Source organism: Elaeis guineensis, chromosome 7 (assembly GCF_000442705.2).
Source record: "Elaeis guineensis isolate ETL-2024a chromosome 7, EG11, whole genome shotgun sequence".
NCBI lineage: Eukaryota > Viridiplantae > Streptophyta > Magnoliopsida > Arecales > Arecaceae > Elaeis > Elaeis guineensis.
Genome location: NC_025999.2, coordinates 31,022,580 through 31,044,021, shown reverse-complemented (window position 1 = coordinate 31,044,021; position 21,442 = coordinate 31,022,580). Strand labels below are relative to the sequence as shown.

At 44.1% G+C, this 21,442-nt stretch overlaps 1 protein-coding gene across 1 annotated transcript; it reads left to right on the top strand.

Annotated features, from left to right (window-relative positions):
• The first annotated feature begins 1,580 nt into the window (after positions 1-1,580).
• On the top strand, positions 1,581-11,289 carry LOC140859236 (histidine-containing phosphotransfer protein 2-like). The gene is made up of 6 exons (XM_073260911.1): positions 1,581-1,801; positions 2,234-2,364; positions 2,471-2,539; positions 3,994-4,065; positions 8,742-8,814; positions 10,990-11,289. The coding sequence occupies exons 1-6, from the start codon at positions 1,742-1,744 to the stop codon at positions 11,032-11,034; spliced, it is 450 nt and encodes a 149-aa protein (XP_073117012.1). The 5' UTR covers positions 1,581-1,741; the 3' UTR covers positions 11,035-11,289.
• The last annotated feature ends 10,153 nt before the right edge of the window (positions 11,290-21,442 follow it).

Here is a 21,442-nt window from a genome sequence, read left to right as displayed (position 1 = left end):
GTGAACTAGTTTTAAGAACTAAATGATATATCCTCATATATTGTTTCAAATAGTCCTAAGAACTTCATCACAACATTAGAGTTTATAGAAGATATACATAAAGTAATGAAAAAAATTAAATAATATTTTATTAATAATTAATAATTTATATATAATTTATAAATATAAGCTCAATCGTCAACAGAATGACGATTGACTTTGGGATATATTTTTTAATAACTCCCACTTGAACTAAAGCCAATCGGTACAGTATCGTATATCATTTCGATTTATGATCTTCGAACTTCTTGACACTGAGGGCTTTAGTAAATGGGTCGATCAGATTTTTCTTTCCGTCGACCTTCTGAAGCTTGATATCATCTCGATCTACGATCTTTCAGACAAGATGATAGCGATGCAGAATATACTTCGTACGCTAATGGGCCTTCAGTTCCTTCACCTGAGTAATAGCTTCAGTGCTGTTGCAGTAGAGTAGAACTGGACCATCAATGAAAAGTGCCACTCTGAGCTTGCTGATGAATTTTTTCAGCCATACAATTTTTTTGGCAGCATCAAATGCCACGATGTACTTCGTCTCACGTACTGAGTCAGCCATAGTATACTGCTTAGAATTTTTTCAATAAACAGCTCCATTATTTAGGATAAAAATATATTCCGACATATTTTTACTATCATCACGATCTGACTGAAAGCTGGAATCAATATATCCTATTAGTTTCAAATCAGATTCTCCATAAACGAGCCATTAGTCCTTAGTATTTCTTAAATACTTAAGAATAATTTTTGCAACCTTCCAATGGTTCTCATCCAAATCAGATTGGTATCTACTCACTACGCTTAATGAGTATACTATATCTGATCTCGTATATATCATGACGTATATTATAGAATTTACTATCGAAGTATATAAAATTTTACTCATACGTTTTATTTTTTTTTTAGGATCAGAGGGAGTAGAAATTAAAAATTTTTTTTAAAAATTTAAAGGTGTTAAAATTACAGTCAACTATCAGAAGTGATGATCCCATCAATGAATAGACCAACTATCAATTTACTAAAAAATTATTAGGAAGATACCTTCAGGACGCTCAATCATGTGTCACCTCTCCATTCGTCACATCCTTAGAAGTAGAAGATCTTTATGTCAGCAAATCGCGCACGAAGTCCTCAGTCCCGGTCCGAGGTTCACTTTCTAGGTCCAAAAAGAATTTAAGGGGGGAAGAGAGAGCGTGCGTGTAAAAAGGGAAAGGGCAATAGTGTAATCTGGGAACAAGAACAGATGCCAGAGAAGATGGTGTCTCTCTGCACCTCATAAAGTAGAAAGGAATATTACAACCAAAAAGATAAAAAGGAAAAGAACTGTCAGTATAACCCACACCCGCGCCCACACCCCCTATCCCCACCCCAAAAGACCCAACATAATATAATGTACTCCTTATTATTCGTTACTTGGTGGTGTCATCATCTTCTGATAATTTATTATTTATCATCTTATTTATTTATCTTGATTTCTTTATTATTTCTTTATTTATTTTAATTTGCCTCCCCCTCTATCGATCGTCCTGAGAACTTCGTATGGAAAGTTTACACGAGTCCTTTAATTAGCGGCAGGATATGCTCTCTGTCTCTCTTCTATTCCCTGTTCGCTTCTTCTCTGGCTAGGGCTTTCTCTTCTTTGTTTCTCAGCTAGTATCCTTGTTTCCTCTGCTCTCTCTGCCTGCCTTTCTCTATCTCATTCTCCATGGCTGCAACGGCTCTCAGAGAGCAACTCAATGGATTGGTGAACTCCATGTTTGCGGAGGTAATCTAATCCTTTCTGTGTATCTGATTTGGTTTTTTGGTATTTAGGTTTTTCACTTTTGGGGTTTCTTGTGTGAAAATTTTGTACTATTTTGTTTGCGATCTTTTGTTCTCTTGTTGGCTTTGATTACTGATTTTGATCGACTGATTAAGTAATCTGCTTCTAGATCTCAAGGAAGTTTCTTTCAGTGTTTTTTTTAAGCCTCTTGGATCATCGAACTCGATTTGTTTGAAATTTTCGTTTCTCTTTGGTTTCCATCTGTTTATACGTTAATGCTTCGAAAAAACTCGTCTTCGATTCGATGGCTTAAGATTTTCGTTGTTTTTTTTTTTTAATTAATATTTGATTTGAGTGGACTAGGAGCGAGGACTGTTATGACGCAAAAGATTATGACAATTTTGTGTCACTAGCGATTCACTTTTGTTGTTTCAGGGATTGTTGGATCAACAGTTCCAGCAGCTTCAGATGCTACAAGATGGGAGCACGCCTGGCTTCGTGGCAGAGGTGGTGACCTTGTTCTGCGAGGATTCAGAAAGGATACTTACAGAGCTGACCAAATTAATGTATTGTCCTTTGTGTTTGCTTGTCATATCTGTTTGGGCATAGATTTCGAGCTCTTTTTGCTTGATTTACTTGATTCGGAAATGGTTCCACATGTTTATTGTGCAGGGATCAAGCTCTTGTTGATTACTCCAAGGTGGACGCTTACGTTCACCAACTCAAGGGGAGCAGCTCTAGGTTACTGTCCTTTTCCTTTTTATTTTTTCTTCCATATTTCATTTTTTTTTTTTGATGGCTGCTTTCATGAAAGGATTGACATAATTTCCGACCTTGCTATATGCAAAAGATTTTTTGAGACAATCATTTGGCTGCTCCTGATGTGCCATAACCCTTCTCCTTCTGTTGTTACTCCATTGTTACTGGAGATCATTTCATAGCTTAGAATTCTAAAGAAAGAATTGGCTGTTCGTTATGATAGTTCTGCATTCATTATATATAAAACAATGAATTAAAGGTGTAAAATTGCTTTTCTAGTATTACTTATCATATCCATTTCTGTCTCTCTTTTATTTTTATTAATTGCTGAAATCATTGCATCCTTAGCCTTAACTGAATGTGCCATTCTAACAATAAAACTCATTTAAGCATAGTATTATTTTGTGGTTCTGAATTTCTCAAATTAGTTGTTATAATCTTTTAGGTTTTGTCTTGACTGGTTATTCACCTCTTTGAGTTTTTAAATCTTTTGTTGGTGTGACGGGACTAGGGAAGCCTCGCCCCCCGGCCCCCCCCCCCCCCACACACACAGACATATCTCTCTCTCTCGGTTGCTCGCTAACTCTCTTTTTCTCTCTCAGGGGAAGGGGCAAAGAGGTGCTGCCTTAGTTCTAGGAATCTTCCTCTTAGGGTGCTGCACTTGCTTCAAAATCCCGGAAAACTTCCTCTTAGAGTGTGGAGAAGACTCATCCCTAAAAGCTCTTCCTCACACCCATACTTAAGTTTGGTCTACTTGAAAATCTCCTTGAAAAACTCATTCCTGCATCTGCATCTTTACTAAAAGCTTCATGGATACACACTTGTGAAGGCAACCTTGAAAAAGCTTTCATGCTATATCTAATATGATGTAGAAGATGCATAAAAATTTACACCTAAAGATTACTAAAGGATGTGAGGTGAAAGGGAATGGAGTTTTTGGAGCTGCAAAACCCAAGTCTTCCAAGCAAGGCTGGCTTCACATAGAGTTGTCCATACCTGACAAATTGAGAAGATAATAAAAATATTAAGCAAAAAAAAAGCCAAGAGTGGAAGGCCTGAGGCTTTCGACTGCATGCTGGCCCATGGACTTTCCCATCAAATATAGAGATTCATGACTTTAGCAATCTAGATACTATGGTGGTTATTGTGCACGAATAACGCAGCTGGGACTAATTGACCTCCATCCAATGAATGCTGTTTTCGTAATGTTGTGACAAGCACATTGCCAATGTTGAAACAACCTTCTGTTCATGTTCAGATCATGCTAGAAATCATTTATTTAATTTAATTAGCATATGGACATGCAGGTTCAGGATCATACTTAGTGTGTATAAACTGTATATATCTGATATCTCCTTCTGAGTTCTTATTTTGTGCTTCATTCTATATTGAGGACTTTGTCTAACATGTTTCTAAGTGGGGCCCCTATTTTGCAGCGTGGGTGCTCAGAATGTGAAACTGGCGTGCATTCAATTCCGACAATTCTGTGAGGAGAATAACAAGGAAGGGTCAGTATTAGCATATTTTTTCAGTTCCTTTTAAATCACAGATAATTTACTTTATTATTCTCAAACTTATCATGTTAAACTAATTCTAGTTTTAAACATAACTTACTGGATTTTCTTTTTATAATTTTTTGCAACTTATATGATCTTTTATTAGTTGCCTGTCCTGCCTTTTTATATTCCAGTACAGCTGAAACTCACCAATGTGCAAAATCTGCAATTTAGTCAACTTTTCTTTGCAAAGCCTGGTAAATATATTCTGTAAAATTTGTTGAATGATGTATGAATTTAGGATGGTTTCATGCATCTTCTCTCTCTTTTTTTAGCATAAGATTTTTCTCTGATTTCTTCAGCATAGCATTTATGAAAGCTTTATAACATCATGAGTTAGAGGGCTTGGGTGTCTGACCATTGATCTCTCTGGACAGAAAACAGTTAAGTTTTATAGACAAACTTTACTATCAAAGAATACTGTACCATATTACACAAAAAAAATTTCTAATCAGATCTTCCTGCATTGCTACTTCAACACATGGAAATACCAGTGATGCAGGACAGTCTTAAAAGGAACCTACTATTCGAAAAAGTGGCCCCATAAAAAGAAAAAAATGTCAAACCACCTTAGGTGCACAGTCAACCTAATGTCAGCCTGTGCCAAAGTGATTGATTGCTATAGTCACATCATAAACTTATTTTTCCTTAGGAAAAAATAGAAATTCATCTAGATAGATGGATATGCTGATGGGACCAGACTCGTGTTGAGGATATCTGTCTTATTGCCTTCATATGTCATGCATCATAGGAGAGGTAGCAGCTAGACTTGGACCTAGGGCCTTCTGACAACAAGGACAAAAACTGCTGGAAATTTCACTTCACACCTAAGTTTTGATTAAAGTTGAAGGGTGAAAGATGGACTTTCAAAGAATAACTTATAACAGATGTGGTTGTGAATCCAAAGGATATGAAACTAGAAAGTTTGAGAGTACTTCCTTACCAAGTTCAAATTGCAAGATGATATTATAAGGGGAACTCTGATGTGTGTGACTCAAACATTGAGTTTCACTCTATTTCATTGTTCCTTTTCCTCTGCCTTTGAATTTTATCTTGATTATCTGTGACTCCACCACAGGGCCCATAGTGGAGAAGATACCTGCATTTCCAGGCACTTTTCTCATTCTTCTGCATGAGGCAGCACTTATTCTGGCATTTTCTAGTCCCTTTTGGTGGGCTAACATTATGTTAAACAAATGATTTGAAGAGGCTCTGGAACAGCTGACTTGTGCGGCAGGGGTTAAATCTCAATAGAGGGCTAGGTAGCCATTGGTAGAATTAAGTTTGAGAATTGGTATTTGAAGGAAAAGAGTGGAACAAAACCAGATCTAAAATGAAAAGAAAGTTCAAAATGAAAATATAGGAAGTCTGAGGGGGAAAAGAAGCAAAACATCCACCTTTCCAGAGTACAAAGAAAGTGGTCCCCAAGGAGGTAACACATGCAGCTGTTGCTGATCTATGAAGAGAAGCAGTTGGGTAGGTTTCTTAAAGGAAGGCTCCTTTTAGTGGAAGGTTGCTTGATCTGGAGTTCACTCCTTTTCTAGTTGTCAGTTTCATGAATTATAAAGTCATGGAGCATGCAATTTTTAAATAGTGCCAACAGGGTTGTCCTTATCATACAAATAAGGAATGATCTAGAGATAAAGGAATAACTTAGCAATTAAATGATAGAAAGTAGTGCTTCAATGGTGAATGACTAGTGTTGTGCCTATATGCCTAGGCAGTCCCACCAAGACCTTGGGCGACCACGATGCCGAGGTGCCTAATGCTTTTATAGCTGCCAGGTGAGGCAACTGCCTGAGCACCTAGGTTGGTGCCCAGTCTGGCATATGTTGGTGCCTGGTCTGGCACTTTGCCACTTTTTGATGCAAGGGAGGGTGCCTATTTATGATATCATTTATCACTTTAAATTCCAGCCATGAGTCTTCATGTTTATAGTACAAAATTTAGTTGCTACGTAGTAATTTGGGGTATATTTAATGAATATATTTTTTTTGCATGTATTTTCCATGAAGAAAATTCATGTATCTGCTATTACTTGATTTTAAAAAGCAAGAACATAAAATTTATTAATTATTGGATATTTTTTAACTCCAGGCAGTCTGCTTGATTGTAGCCTAGGCATTTCATGAGCATTTCCTAGGCATTTTGACAAACTTGCAAATAACCTCAAGCTCTTACATTGGTTGGGAGAAATTCTTTATAGATCTCATTGACCATTTCAGGAGCAAAGAAGTCACTGAATGGTAATAGAGGTGTAGGAGTATTTTTAGCATTTCTTCACAATCACTTATAATGTTGTGGAACCATGAAATTGGGATCTTAACATGCAGCAGCACCTGTTTCTTCTCTTGTGATATGCAAATATTTGCTCACTTGATCAACCGAGTTTCTGCTCAAGGCTAGCTAATAAGTTGTTAAGCTTAGCTCCACCTGATTTAGAGTGACCTAGTTTTCTGGGGCTTATAGTTAGCACAGACCACTGGTGTTACCACTATTATATACAAATATAATAATTCAGAGCACCATAAGTCCATAAATAAAGTGAATAGTCCAAATTGCAGGCAAACCTTGACAACAGAATGCGGTTAACCTCTTGGGTGATTTCCAACACTTCATTCATTTTCTTCAAGATCTAGTAGATCGTTAATACCAAGTTTTGAAACCCAACCTCACCTTTGTATGATGCTCGGCTTACTAAAGTATACCAAGGTGTTGTGAGGGTGTACCATACTATACCATGCCATGGTACTCCAGACCTTGGATAAATCATGAGTAGATGAAGGGGCATGCTACAAAACTTACTGTATGGAAACATGAATGGCACACCTCCATACCATGGGGTTTCACACTTCAGCTAATGCCGATGTCCATAGGTTGACATCTTGAGGTTGCATTGAAGAAATTTAGGGGGCAATAAAGGATAGAGAACTTTAATCGGTATGTAGCAGGATATTTTATATTTATCAGGCATATCAGTTTGATACAGGATATATGGAGAATTATTAGAGGAAACTTGGATAAACAAGTCGTAATCAATGGACAGGAAATAACGTCACTTGCTTTTGATGAACTAATTATTAAAAACATGATATTTATCTCCATTATTAAACCTTTGCTGAAAAGTAATTGACTTCAACGCACCAAAATTTATTCTGTAATAATTTCTATATATGTGACAGAAAGTGCGAAGAAGAAATTGAAGGAGGTGGAATGCCTATAGAATGCTATTATATGTTTGTTTTAGAGAAGAGAAGACCAGAGCAATAAGAAAAGGAAAAACAGGAGATGTGCAATAATTTATTATGTAATTGCTTGAGAGGATCACCATGAATGATTACCCTTTCACAAAATCTGTAATTCATTAAATTTGAATTCTACATGTCCCCTCCCTCTCTCTTATTTTACATAGGGCTGATGCATAACATGCCTGGTCTGTCACACAATGTGTGTATGTTGAAATTGAACAATCTGCATATCCCCTTCCTCTCTCATCTCACTTCGGGCTCATCTAAAGTATCCCTCTATATCACCTGCTATGCTTTTATGTCTTTATTATTTTTTCGGTATCTTTCTTTGACTAGAAGTATATATGCATGTCTAGGAAGTCTCCAACCACAATTCCTGCGCCCACTCCATCACAGTTAAAAAGGTTTTAAAATAAATAAAACCAAGATTTTTCTTATTTCTACCATGCTTTAAGCCATGATAATTATAAATGGACCCCAGTGGTTTTTACTACCATTTAAATCAATTTTGTCATATTGGTTGTCTAAATTTACAAAAACTAAACTATTAATGGACTCCAATGAGTGCTGGGCATTTACTTTGTTCATTAATCCTCTTATTATTACCTAAATTGAGATTTGAAACCTTGCTTTTTCCATACTTATTGTATATTTCATGATCTTTTATCAGAGGATTTTTGATTTATACTTTAATGGTGTAGATCTTGTTCTTTATCCCACGAGACTTTATTATTAAATGGGGAACTACAATAATAAACTTTAATCAATGGATGCTCTAGAACTAAAGCTATGTTCATTCAAGGATGAACCTTAACATTGAACCTGCTCAAACACCACCTCTTCTTATTTTACATCTTATATCGTCTCCTTTTTGCAAGGAAACTATGAATGGTTTGGATGAAAATGGAAATGTTCTCTGTGGTTTTAGTTGGGTGGATTCCAAGTTTTTGCTGAAATACAGATGCCACTTTAACTTATATATTCGTTTCCTTCTCCATTTGGAAAGAGAAGTGACATACCTGTTTAGTTGGGCCCACCAGGCACATGATGCTATTTTTATCGATGAATTTAAAATATGGATCTTAAGCATTATTTTTCAAAAAAGACTTCAAATTATATAATGGTTTTAAGGTAATGACTAAGAATTAACACCATTTCATTTGAAGAGACTATTTTGATGCATGTAGAATGTTGAAGATGTCAAAAATGCTGAGTGAAGTTAATTACTGAATCTTCGAAACCTTCCAGATACTTGAGTTGATATTGCTATGGATACAGCTCTTATGCTTTCCTTTTCTACTCTCTTAAAAGTAACTGGCATTCATGCCTAATTTATTTGAGGACTTTACCCAAGTTGATGCAAATTTGTTTCCTCATCAGGTGTGTGAGGGCACTGAATGTGGTCAAGCATGAATATTATCGTCTGCGAAGCAAATTTGAGACCATGTTGCAGGTAATTTTGATATGCTAATTTGAATTTTACATTTGGAATTGAGAGCATATCTGAGAAAACCTTTCTTTCGTTTCCATTACGTATTAATTATTTGATGAGTACAGAACTAATTTATATAGAGAGAGATTTCAACTCGCTTGGCTTCACTGGTTCTCTCTCCTTTCATTGAGAAATTTAAAGTTCAACCTCATATTTCCTTTGAATATGGGGTTGTTAGATTTGCTAGCATTTGCATATGTAGGTTGGGTTATGCTTTGCTTCCTCCTTTCTTTCTTTCTATGTATTCTTTATGAGTGAAGCCAGAATTTTGCTAAAACTTCAGCTTTCAATGTTGATGCTTGATCATATCCATCTAGAAACAACATGATATCATCAGGGGTAATTATGGTTTTCCTTGATGTCATATTGAAATTGTGAATTCTACAACATTGATGAGTATCATCATTTTCAATTTGCTCAAAAAGAAAGCAAGGTTGTTCCTTGTTGTCTGTGACTTCTTCTGCGATGCAAATCTGAGAGGAGTTAAATGGTCATCATATACAAAATAGTATAGTTTGTGTTCCTTAGGAGGTGGTGTGGTCTCCAGTTGTCTTCTCTAGAATAGATTTTTTTTTTATGCTTATCTTCATCCAAACCCATATCCAGGTTTCTAACTCAGCTCCCAATAAATGTCATTAAATGGGTGATCCTGGGCCTTTATTGTGATCCATTACATGCAGTGTTGCATGGACGTGAATATGAGAATCAAACTCAAACATGGATCCAGATGTTTGTGCCGGTAACAGGGAAAACTAGCGTACAACCCCTGCGATGCATGGGGTACAATTTTTTTTCCTCTTTTTTCCAAGTGTTCTTGATATGCAAGTTGGTAATATAACAAAATGTACACCAGGGGCTTCCTTGAAAGTGAGACATTACAATGTGTCTATGTAGCGATGGGACAAAAACTGGCAACCACATCATGAATGGATAACTCTACACAAGCTCTTCCATGCAGAAACTTCCATCACTAATACTGACATCGCTGATATCAACCCTGCATGATGCGTAGGGTTCTTTTTTTTTTCCTTTTTCAAATACAATATGATAATATAGAAAATTATGATAAATAGAAAGCTTTAATAGCCAAATTTCTATTGCACAATAGCGGTGATCTTTAATGATGTCCAAGCATTTTAATACTAGCACTATGTGGCAAATGGAGAAGTTTGCAGAACTGAGCCTCCATATGTATAATAGAAGAGAGATATGGGATACTTAGAATAACCTATAAATTTAACTAAATTACATATATACCTTTAAATATTATCTATTTAAACACTAAAAGGAAGATATTAAAAAGGCATTGTTTGTTAAGATCTTTTAATATACATCTCTTTTCTGAACTTTCTAATTAATTTAAGCATACTAACAAAATAATATTTTGCAAAGATGTTATAATATTCATATTCTTAGAAAATCTCGAAAAAGAACTACTACTCACTCCTAATATCAAATTTGAGGATTAAACTCGTTGTTAGAAGAGCTCAATTCTCTTCCAATCTTTAAAAGTATCTTCAAATTCGTAAGTATCCAAGTATCCGATATATATCCAACTCATAGATGTCCAACATGGATTTTTGGAACTAGACATGAGGTAACACTGCTTGCATGCATTCCTCATTATAGATGTTCTTCTCAAATTGTTTTAAATTGTGATCATTGAGCCCTTCTTATGAGCCCTTAAGTGCATTCCTTATAAAGGATGTTACTGCATTTTCTTTAGTCTTCTTGTCTTGCAGCTTTACTAGATAACTGAATGAGGTTGAGTCGACACTTGCATAATAAGAATATTTTCTGATAGCAGTGTTAATAGTTAACTTTGAAAATTCCCATGATAACATGGACTCATGTTGACATCATGGTTACCTTTGTATAAATTCATCATCTGTTTTTACAGTGCGGACACTGAATACAGGAATCAGTAGTGAGGTAGTTTGGTGGATTTTTCTCATATGTTTTCATCATTAGTTGAATGATCAGCAAAACTGTTTTGAGATACTTGTAATTTATTAAATTTGTGTACCAGTTTATTGATCGTAGCCGACCACAACTAGTTTGAGATTAGGGCTTAGTTGCATTGAGTTCCTGTTTATTAATCTCTGGTTTCTCATGGACTTTTTTTTTTTAATGCAGCTGGAGAGCAGAATTCAAGCTTATGAGAATAAACAGCAAAATTAGAAGACTGAATTTCTGGTGATATGATCTCGGTAGCTTCTTGTTTCTTTAAGTTATAGGACATCTGTAGTGACCTGAAATAACTGTACAACGAGCACATGGTGAGATGTGTAAGTTCTGTTTCATAAATTAAGTCAAAAATTCTGCAGGATTGTTGACAATTGAACTGTCATGGCCTCTATCATTTCCAAATTTGGTTCTGTAAATTTATTTTATCTTTCAAAATGGGCGATAATGCTTGATCAGCATTTGAAACCAGTGTCAGTGTTTTTAGTTTTTGGATCAAGATTCAGCAGGAAGCTCGTTAGTTTTGGTGGTCCACCCATGTAAATTGTTGCCATGTAGCATTCTGGATGATGAGTGCTTGTTGTCTTGTCTTGCGCTGGCTTCTTTGCACAAGGAACAGGATGATGAAATCTTTCCGGATGGAACAGTGATGGCAGTTTTCTTTAGCATATACATTTCAGAAGGCTTTTGTTTGAGGTTTGCTGACATAATGCTCTGACAAGCAATATTTGTGCAATCTGCATGCATGCTAACAAAAGTGCTGTGTTGTCTGTGTGCTGGTACCTGCATGTGGTGGGTGGGCGGGTGGGTTGGAGTAGAGGTTTTGGATATGTATTGGCTTTGGATTCTCGAATTCCCAATCCAAACCCAAATCGACCTGAACCCATTTAGTAGTACTGCACGATATTTCAAAACCTTTATTGAATATATAAAGAAAAAAAAGATTAGTCTTCTCTCATGATATGATTTGTCATTAGGGATTATAATTATATATGGTTGTCGATTGAATCCTGTGCAATATATTTTGATGATGTTTACATGATGCTTGCTACTATCTGTATAATATATTTATGATATAATGAGACAATCAATTTACCATGGTTACCATAATACGTGCTTCGGTTATTTTTGACCCAATTTGAACCAAAAATTTGGAGTGATAAAATTTTTGCCACCATGATTGCATCTAAAGGAACTGGATTAGGTTTACGTTCAATTTCTTAATCCAAATCAAAAATGAATTAGATTTTGGTCGTGCCTATCGCCGAGCGAAACTGACCCGGTTGCAACAATAGAGGTGTATCGTAGGCTTTGATCTGTTAGCTCCTATATTTGCGTAAGGACACATACATATATATGCATATATATATATACATACATATATATATATATATATATGGTGCAAAAATTCGCTTGCATCGGAGAGGCTGGAGTCGAGGGAGTCGCGGTCGTCGCCGGGACCTGCAAAAGAAGTCTAAATCGGAGGTGGGGTTATTCCAGCAAGACCCTCCGACGCTCAAGTCAGTTCTCTGCCTCAACAAGAATGGAGTGCTCGAACGGAGAATTTAGCAGAGTTTTGAGGTAAAAACTAAGAGCTTATTGAATAACGTATCTGGGGTTTCCCTTTTATAGACGGGGAGGGCAACAGATTGATAGCGACGTCTGTAACCGTCTGGTAGTGGGCCGTCCAGAGTCAGGAGGAATTTATTGCGGAGAGTAGTGGAGTGAGGTCGTGGCTATCGCCGTGGTTCGCCACGTGGGATCAGTTACGGGGAGTGGAGCGGCGTCTGCTGTCGTGACTCATCTGGGGGTGGTGGAATCGCACAGGATCCGCCGCAGGGAGTGGGGCAGAATCATGGCCGTTAATACGGCCTGTCAGGGAGTAATGGAGCTGCTTAGGGCCCGCCGCAGAGAGTGAAGCAGTGTTGTCCGTTATTGTGGCCTGCCAGGGGGTCCAGACTCGTCGGCCGAAGTTTGGTTGGAGTTGGTGACGGAGCCCGGCTCCCGTAGGAGTCCGGGCGAGATCTTCCCGTAGTCGGAATAGAAGATGGAGTCTGGCTTCCATAGGAACCTGGACGAAGTCCACTCGCAGTCGGTCGAGTCGAGGACGAAGTTCGGCTCCCGTAGGAGTCGGGATGAAGTCCTCCTGCAATTAAAGTCAAAGGCGAAGTCCGGCCCCCGTAGGAGTCCGGACAAGGCGTACCAGCAGTTGATGTTGAGGACGGAGCCCGGCTCCCGTAGGAGTCTGGACAAAGTCCTCTCGGAGTCGAAGTCGTGGGCGGAGCCCGGCTCCCGTAGGAGTCCGGGCGGAGTCCTCTCGGAGTAGAAGTCGTGGGCGGAGCCCGGCTCCCGTAGGAGTCCGGGCGGAGTCCTCTCGGAGTCGAAGTCGTGGGCGAAGCCCGGCTCCCGTAGGAGTCCGGGTGGAGTCCCCTTGCAATTGAAGTCAGGTACGAAGTCCGGCTCCCGTAGGAGTCCGGACGGAGCTTACCGGTAGTTGAAGTTGGCGACGAAGCCTGGCTCCCGTAGGAGTCTGGGCGGAGAGTCCCTTTTGAAGTTGGAGTTGTGGGCGGAGCCCGGCTCCCGTAGGAGTCCGGGCGGAGTCCTCTCGGAGTCGAAGTCGTGGGCGGAGCCCGGCTCCCGTAAGAGTCCGGGCGGAGTCCTCTCGGAGTCCAAGTCGTGGGCGAAGCCCGGCTCCCGTAGGAGTCCGGGCGGAGTCCCCCTGCAATTGAAGTCAGGTACGAAGTCCGGCTCCCGTAGGAGTCCAGACGGAGCTTACCGGTAGTTGAAGTTGGCGACGAAGCCTGGCTCCCATAGGAGTCCGGGCGGAGAGTCCCTCTTGAAGTTGGAGTTGTGGACAGAGCCCGGCTCCCGTAGGAGTCCGGGCGGAGTCCTCTCAGAGTCGAAGTCGTGGGCGGAGCCCGGCTCCCGTAGGAGTCCGGGCGGAGTCCTCTCGGAGTCGAAGTCGTGGGCGGAGCCCGGCTCCCGTAGGAGTCCGGGCGGAGTCCTCTCAGAGTCGAAGTCGTGGGCGAAGCCCGGCTCCCGTAGGAGTCCGAGCGGAGTCCCCCTGCAATTGAAGTCAGGTACGAAGTCCGGCTCCCGTAGGAGTCCGGATGGAGCTTATCGGTAGTTGAAGTTGGCGACGAAGCTTGGCTCCCGTAGGAGTCTGGGCGGAGAGTCCCTCTTGAAGTTGGAGTTGTGGGCGGAGCCCGGCTCCCGTAGGAGTCCGGGCGGAGTCCTCTCGGAGTCGAAGTCGTGGGCGGAGCCCGGCTCCCGTAGGAGTCCGGGCGGAGTCCGCAAGGGCTAATCCTGTTGAGAACTTCGGCTGTGGGTATTTTATACCCAACACTAGTCCCCCTACTTCCGAGTTTGAGTTTCGAATGAAGGAAGTACAGAGAGATTGGCATGGCCGAAGTTGTCCCCTCGAATCCTGTGCACAACCGTCCTTGGATATGTCGGCATTTAATGTGCGCACGCCAGAGCCCTTTTTCTGGTTAGGGCGACCTGAGGAGTCTTTTCGGAACTCCCGCCGAAACGTGAGCCCAAACGTCGCGCTATGAAAATTTGCGAACAGTCAATCCTCGATAGCGGCGAGTGAGACACGCGGGACACGTGGTAAGCACCGGTTGGCCTAGGGACACCCGCCGCCATAATTGCGCTAAGATCCGCTGCCTATTTAAACCCCCTACCCTTCCTTCAGGGCTTCATTCTGCCAAAAGGACGGCACCTTTGTTTCGTCTGAGAGCCTAGCTACTCAGCCACTTCCTTGGTGCCCCTGCCAACTCCGAGCGTCCTCCGTGCTGGTCCTTGCCGTCTTCAGCCCCCCTATTCCTCTCTAAGGGGTTTCCCCGTCATGTCCTTCACCCCGGAGGTCATCCTCAAGGGGATGTCAAGGGCTTGGAGGAAGGCAAGGAGGAGAACAGCGGTCGGTGAGTTCTCCGGCCATCGAGCGGCCGCTGAGGGTCCCCGTCGTTTCGAAGGGGGCTCGAGGAAGAATTCCTTCGACAACAGGGGTTTAATAACAGGGGCCGTCGGTAAAGGCATTCTGCCCGAGAATTTTGGAGTAGCAAGATGGGGTGATACCGGTCAAGAGGGCAGAGCTGTCGTCACAAGCTGTGGCGGGATCCTTGATGTCGTCGGGGCCGAGGGACCAGAAGCGGTCGACGTCGACGGTGGGGCAGTGAAACTTGTTGCGGGGACGGTGGAAGTAGCGCATGCCGACCTTGCCGGAGCATTTTGGACGGTGGCTGTCACGGAGCATTCGATGATGACGCATATCTCTGGTGCCGCCGCTGCCCCCGGAGTGACTCCGGTTCTTCTTGAAACAGGTCTTCGTCGCTGCTGCCGTTGCCCCTACCGCCCCGGGAATCTATCCCATCCTTTTCCCCCTAAGGTTGGGACTTCGGAGGTGGAGCGAAACAAGGCGGGGCGAAAGCCGATGGGCCCGTCACACGCACTGGACAACGCGGCTGGGAAGGACAGAAATGGGAAGAGAAGTTTGCAGCTTGAAGCGGCCTCTAGTGTATCCTTTTCAAACCGTGTTCGCGAGACTTGCAATGATGTATATTTTTTTCCTGGCCCACCGGGTCTTGTAACGTACATCTTGTTAATTGAAAAATGAAAAGGAGATTTTGTTACCTCGTCCGCATCTTGCATCGAATAGTTGTCTGTCGAACTTCTTTATTATTCTTTCTTCTCTCTTCCTCCTTTTCTTTTTTTCCTTTTCTCTCTTTTTTTTTTTTTACGTCGTCCTAAGGTCGCCGGTGGCCCCTTTTATTCGTGTTGGATTGTCATTTGCCGAGCTCCTTTTTAATTTTTACGCCGTTCGAAGGTACCCGGTTGCCATTGCACCAACCCATCTTTTCCGTCAATGGCTGCAGGCTCGCCCGGGGCCATTCGGGCTTGGGGTCCCTCTTAGGGCTTGAGTTCGGGGGTCCGAGCTTCTGTCACCCTGAGTAAGTTGTCCTATTTTGCATCGAAAGCTTCCTTAAAAGCTGGGACTCCCGATGGGAGCCCCAGTCCTTGCTGTGACAAGGTTTTCTGCACCTTGGCCGCTGTTTGTTTTCCAATCGTCGCTGTTGTGGTCCATTGCCTTCCTTTTTCCTTTTCGTTTGGAATTTTTCTTCGCTGAAGTCGAGACGAAGTTCGGCTCCCGTGGGAGTCTGGACGAAGAACACTAGCTGTTGAAGTTGGTGACGAAGTCCGGCTCCCGTAGGAGTCCGGGCGGAGAGTCCCTCTTGAAGTTGGAGTTGTGGGCGGAGCCCAGCTCCCGTAGGAGTCCGGGTGGAGTCCCCTGCAATTGAAGTCAGGTACGAAGTCCGGTTCCCGTAGGAGTCCGGACGGAGCTTACCGGTAGTTGAAGTTGGCGATAGAGCCGGCTCCCGTGGGAGTCCGGGCGGGGCCTTCTTGCGGTAGAAGTCGCGGACGGAGCCCGGCTCCCGTAGGAGTCCGGGCCTTCGGCTTTGCTCGAGCTAGGGCGAGGTTCTCCTTCTGTTCTTAACAGGGCTGTAGGGGCGCATATGAGCGTTGCAGGGCCTCTCCCCCCATCCGGTCTAAATGAAACCGGGCCTTCGACTTTGCTCAAGTTAGGGCGAGGTTCTCCTCCTGTCCCTAACAGGGCTGTGGGGGCGCATATGGGCGTTGCAGGGTCTCTCCCTCCATCCGGTCTAAATGGAACCGGGCCTTCGACTTTGCTCAAGTTAGGGCGAGGTTCTCCTCCTGTCCCTAACAGGGCTGTGGGGACGCATATGGGCGTTGCAGGGCCTCTCCCCCCATCCAGTCTAAATGGAACCGGGCCTTCGACTTTGCTCAAGTTAGGGCGAGGTTCTCCTCCTGTCCCTAACAGGGCTGTGGGGGCGTATATGAGCGTTGCAGGACCTCTCCCCCCATCCGGTCTAAATGGAACCGGGCCTTCGACTTTGTCGGGATGACGTTTTCCCTTCGTTTCTGACACAGTTTGTGCGAATTGTTCAAGACATACAGGTATGCAACTTTCAATTAAAATGAAGTTATTGGTAGTACACCCGTAAGTTTTTCGAGCTCCACGATCGCGGGAGGTCGGCTCCTCCGAGTTCCTTAAGATAATAAGTTCTTGGCCGGACTACTTCTTTGACTTCATATGGTCCTTCCCAGTTTAGGGCGAGTTTCCTCCGATTCTGAGGTTGCGAGACAGCAGCTCGTCGAAGCACTAGATCTCCTGCTTTAAAGGCTTTGTTCTTGACCCGGGTGTTGTAATATCGAACAACTTTCTGTCTGTAGCTGCTATTCGAACCTGAGCAATCTCCCGTCTTTCTTCCAGCAGGTCGAGGTTGGCTCTAAGACTTTGTGAATTTTGATGTTCGTCGAATGCCACGACTCGTGCCGACGGGAGTTTAAGCTCGATTGGGATGACGGCTTCCGTACCGAAGGCTAAAGCAAAGGGGGTCTCCCCGTAGGTAGCCTCTGGGTAGTTCGATACGCCCACAGCACATGATAAAGCTCGTCCGCTCAAGTTTCCTTCGCTTTTTCAAGCCTTGTCTTAATCTCCTGCAAAAGGGTTCTGTTAGTCACCTCAGCTTCGCCGTTCGCCTGGGGATGGGCTACTGATGTGAAGTTGTGGAAGATGTTTAGATCTTCACAGAATTCGGCGAATTTTGCTCCCGCAAATTGTCGTCCATTATCAGTGATTAGGGTTCTAGGCAGACCGAACCTACACACGATCGACTTCCAGACGAAATCTTGCACTTTTGCTTCTGTGATTTTCGCTAGTGGTTCGGCTTCAACCCATTTGGTGAAGTAGTCGATCGCTACAAGGAGGAACTTCCTTTGCCCAGACGCCATGGGAAAGGGGCCAAGGATATCCATCCCCCATTGTGCAACAGGCCATGGGGCACTCAAGGGTGTGAGCTCAGTGGCGGGCTGTCTCTGGACGTTGGCGTATCTCTGGCATCGATCACACTTTTTGACATATTCAATCGAATCATGATGTATCGTTGGCCAGTAATATCCTTGGCGGAGCAACTTGTGGGATAAAGATCTAGCCCCAAATGGTTTTCGCAAATTCCTTCATGTACTTCCCACAAGGCGTAGTCAGCTTCCGAGGGTCGGAGACATTTTAAGAGGGGTAAAGAGTATGATCTCTTGTACAATTTGTCCTCATAAAGGAGGTATCTAGAGGCTTGATTTCGGAGCTTCCGAGCTTCTTTCGCATCCTGGGGAGGACTCCATCTCTGAGATAGATTATCAGTGGGTCGATCCAGCTGGGTTCATGGTCAATCTCCATCACGGGCCGCGACTCTTCTGTACTCGGGTGCTTCAGAACTTCAAAGAGAACGCCTTTGGGCAACTCGCCGGAGCCAACGTTGCCAGCTTGGAGAGAAGGTCAGCTCTGGTATTCTCCAATCTTGGAATCTGCCTAATATTGAAGCTGCTAAAGGCGGGGGTAAGCTCCTTTATTTTCTCAAGGTATTTGGCCATACTGTCCTCCCGCGCTTCATAACTCCCGCTGACTTGTCCCACCACCAGTTGGGAGTCGCTGTGTACCCGGAGTTGACCTATTCCCAGCTCTTTGGCGATCCTTAGTCCTGCGATCAGAGCTTCATATTCCGCTCCATTGTTTGTTGCGGGAACTCGAAACGCAGAGCGTACTCCACGATGACTCCCTCTGGACTGACCAAGATCAGACCTGCACCTGCGCCCGACATGTTGGAAGATCCGTCCACATAGAGGGTCCAAAAGCGATCGGAGGGATTGGCCTCTTCGTTGGGGGAGTTCGGTTGAGACTTCAGGTTGTCAACTTTGCTTTGCTCAGGTTCAGCCTCCTCTGGGATGGTGCACTCTACTATAAATCTGCCAGTATTTGGGCCTTCACTGCTGGTTTGGGTCGGTAGTTGATGTCGAATTCTGTGAGCTCGATCGCCCATTTTGTCATTCTCCCAGAGGTGTCCGCCCGGTGCAAAACCGCCTTGATCGGTTGATTGGTGAGTAGCATCACGGTGTGCCCTGAAAGTAGGGTCGGAGCCTCCGAGCTGCAATCAACAAGGCGTAAGTCAGTTTTTCTAATTTGGTGTACCTGATCTCGACGTCCCTCAGCACACGGCTAACGTAGTAGATTGGTCGCTGGACTTTCGCTTTTCTTTGACAAGGACGGCCGCGAGGGCCATGGGAGAGACCGCTAGGTATAAAAATAGTTCCTCCCCAGGTTCAGGCTTTGCCAACAGCGGGGGTGAGGCAAGGTAGCTTCTTAACTCTTCGAACGCCTGTTGGCACTCAGAGGTCCAACAGAAGTTCTTCGGCTGCTTGAGGGTTTGAAAGAAGGGCAAGCACCGTTCGGCCGACCTTGCGACGAAGCGATTAAGGGCCGCTATCCTTCCCGTGAGGCGCTGAACCTCTTTGATCGATTTTGGGGCGGCCATCTCTTGGATGGCGCAATTTTCTCTGGATTGGCCTCGATCTCACGCCCTGATACCATGAAGCCAGAACTTTCCTGAGGTTACTCGAAAGCGCATTTAGTGGGGTTCAGCTTCATTCTATATTTTCGAAGAGCGTCGAAGGTCTCCTCGAGGTCGGCGACATCATTTCTGGAAGACTTGCTTTTTACGAGCATATCGTCCACGTAGACCTCCATGTTTCGGCCGATCTGCTCTTTGAAGATTTTGTTCACCAACCGTTGGTAGGTTGCGCCCGCATTCTTGAGGCCGAAAGGCATGACCCTGTAACAGTAAAGGCCACTATTAGTGATGAAAGCTGTCTTCTCTTCGTCTTCCGACGCCATTCTAATTTGATTATAGCCGGAGAATGCGTCCATAAAGGATGAGGAGCTCATGGCCTGAGGTCGCGTCCACCAGTTGGTCGATTCTGAGAAGGAGTAGCTGTCCTTTGGACAAGCCTTATTCAGCTTTTTGAAGTCTATGCACATCCTCCACTTACCGTTTGCTTTTTTGACCAGGACAACATTGGAAATCCAATCAGGATAATTGACTTCCTTAATGAATCCGGCCTTGAGGAGCTTATCCACTTCCTCGGCTATCGCTTCTGCCTCTCCGGGGCATGACTCTGGATTTTTTCTTTCGTTGGTCGATGCTTTGGATCGACGGCCAGATGATGCTCCATGACTTCCGTGTCAATCCCCGGCATGTCCGCTGGAACCCAAGCGAAAACGTCCGCATTTCTTCGTAGAAAATCAATGAGACGCGTCCGCACCTCCTCCCCCAGGTTGGAGCCGATTAGCGCTACATGCTCCGCGTTCCCATCATTCAAAGGATCGGTACCAGATCTTCGATTGGGGTGCCCCCCTCTTCGGTGAGGTCATCGCGAGCATCTAGTCCATCGACGGACAGGGGTCAGATTGATCGCTTCTTTGCAAGGCGATGTTGTAGCAGTGTCTGGCCAGGGCTTGGTCTCCCCGGACCTCTCCGATCCCCTGGTTGGTGGGGAACTTCAACTTCAAATGGTAGGTTGATACGACAGCTCGGAGAGCATTGAGGCCAGATCGGTCGAGGATTGCATTGTAGGCGGATGGCGCCTTCACCACCAAGAAATTCACCAGAGCCCTGGATTGCTTTGGATATTGACCCACGGCCACAGTCAAAGTTATCATCCCTTCCGTCGGAACGGCGTCACCGGTAAACCCTACTAAGGGGAGCTAATTGGCCTCAGATGACCATTAAGAGTGGACATTCTTGAAAAGACGTCGTAGAACAAGATGTCGGCCGAACTTCTGTTGTCGACAAGAATGTGACGGACGTCGTAATTTGCTATATTCAAGGAAACTACGACTGCTCGTTATGAGGGAATTGGACTCCCTGGGTGTCTTCTTCGGTAAAGGTTATGGGTTCTTCAACCTTTTGCCGCTTGGGGATACAGCCGGTATGTTGGTTGTTTCTCGCTGGGATCCTCCGAGATGGTGTTGACGGAATCCGTCAGAGGCCGATCGTCCGGCCACCCCATGTCGGCGACCATAGCCGGAGGATGCGGGGCCTGGGAAACTAGGGTGAGACCGGGGTCCGAGATATGGCTGCGGAGGCCGTGGGCAGTTGTGCGAATGTCTCGCGAGAAGGCATCAGGTGAGGATCCAGTGGGGGAAAGGAGGAGTGGGTGCCGGATAAGATGACCGGAGGCGGATCCGTTGAGCGCTCCTTTAAGAACAAGGGTACTGCGAAGACACAGCCCTTCCTCTAGCGCCAATCCTGTTGGTGCAAAAAATCCGCTTGCGCCGGAGAGGCTGGAGTCGAGGGAGTCGCGGTCGCCGCCGGGACCTGCAAAGGAAGTCTAAACCGGAGGTGGGTTGCTCCGGCAAGACCCTCCGACGCTCAAGTCAGTTCTCTGCCTCAACAAGAATGGAGTGCTCGAACGGAGAATTTAGCAGAGTTTGAGGTAAAAACTAAGAGCTTATTGAATAACGTATCTGGGGTTTCCCTTTTATAGACGGAGAGGGCAACAGATTGATAGCGACGCTGTAACCGTCTGGTAGTGGGCCGCTCAGAGTCAGGAGGAATTTATTGCGGAGAGTAGTGGAGTGGGTCGTGGCTATCGCCGTGGCTCGCCACGTGGGATCAGTTACGGGGAGTGGAGCGGCGTCTGCTGTCGTGACTCATCTGGGGTGGTGGAATCGCACAGGATCCGCCGCAGGGAGTGGAGCAGAATCATG

Bases quoted from the DNA above. Each gene is read 5' to 3' on its own strand.
- LOC140859236 (XM_073260911.1), top strand. From the start codon at position 1,742: ATGGCTGCAACGGCTCTCAGAGAGCAACTCAATGGATTGGTGAACTCC. The intron at 2,365-2,470 runs GTATTGTCCTTT...TTTATTGTGCAG, and splicing joins ACAGAGCTGACCAAATTAAT to GGATCAAGCTCTTGTTGATT. The intron at 8,815-10,989 runs GTAATTTTGATA...TTTTTAATGCAG, and splicing joins AATTTGAGACCATGTTGCAG to CTGGAGAGCAGAATTCAAGC.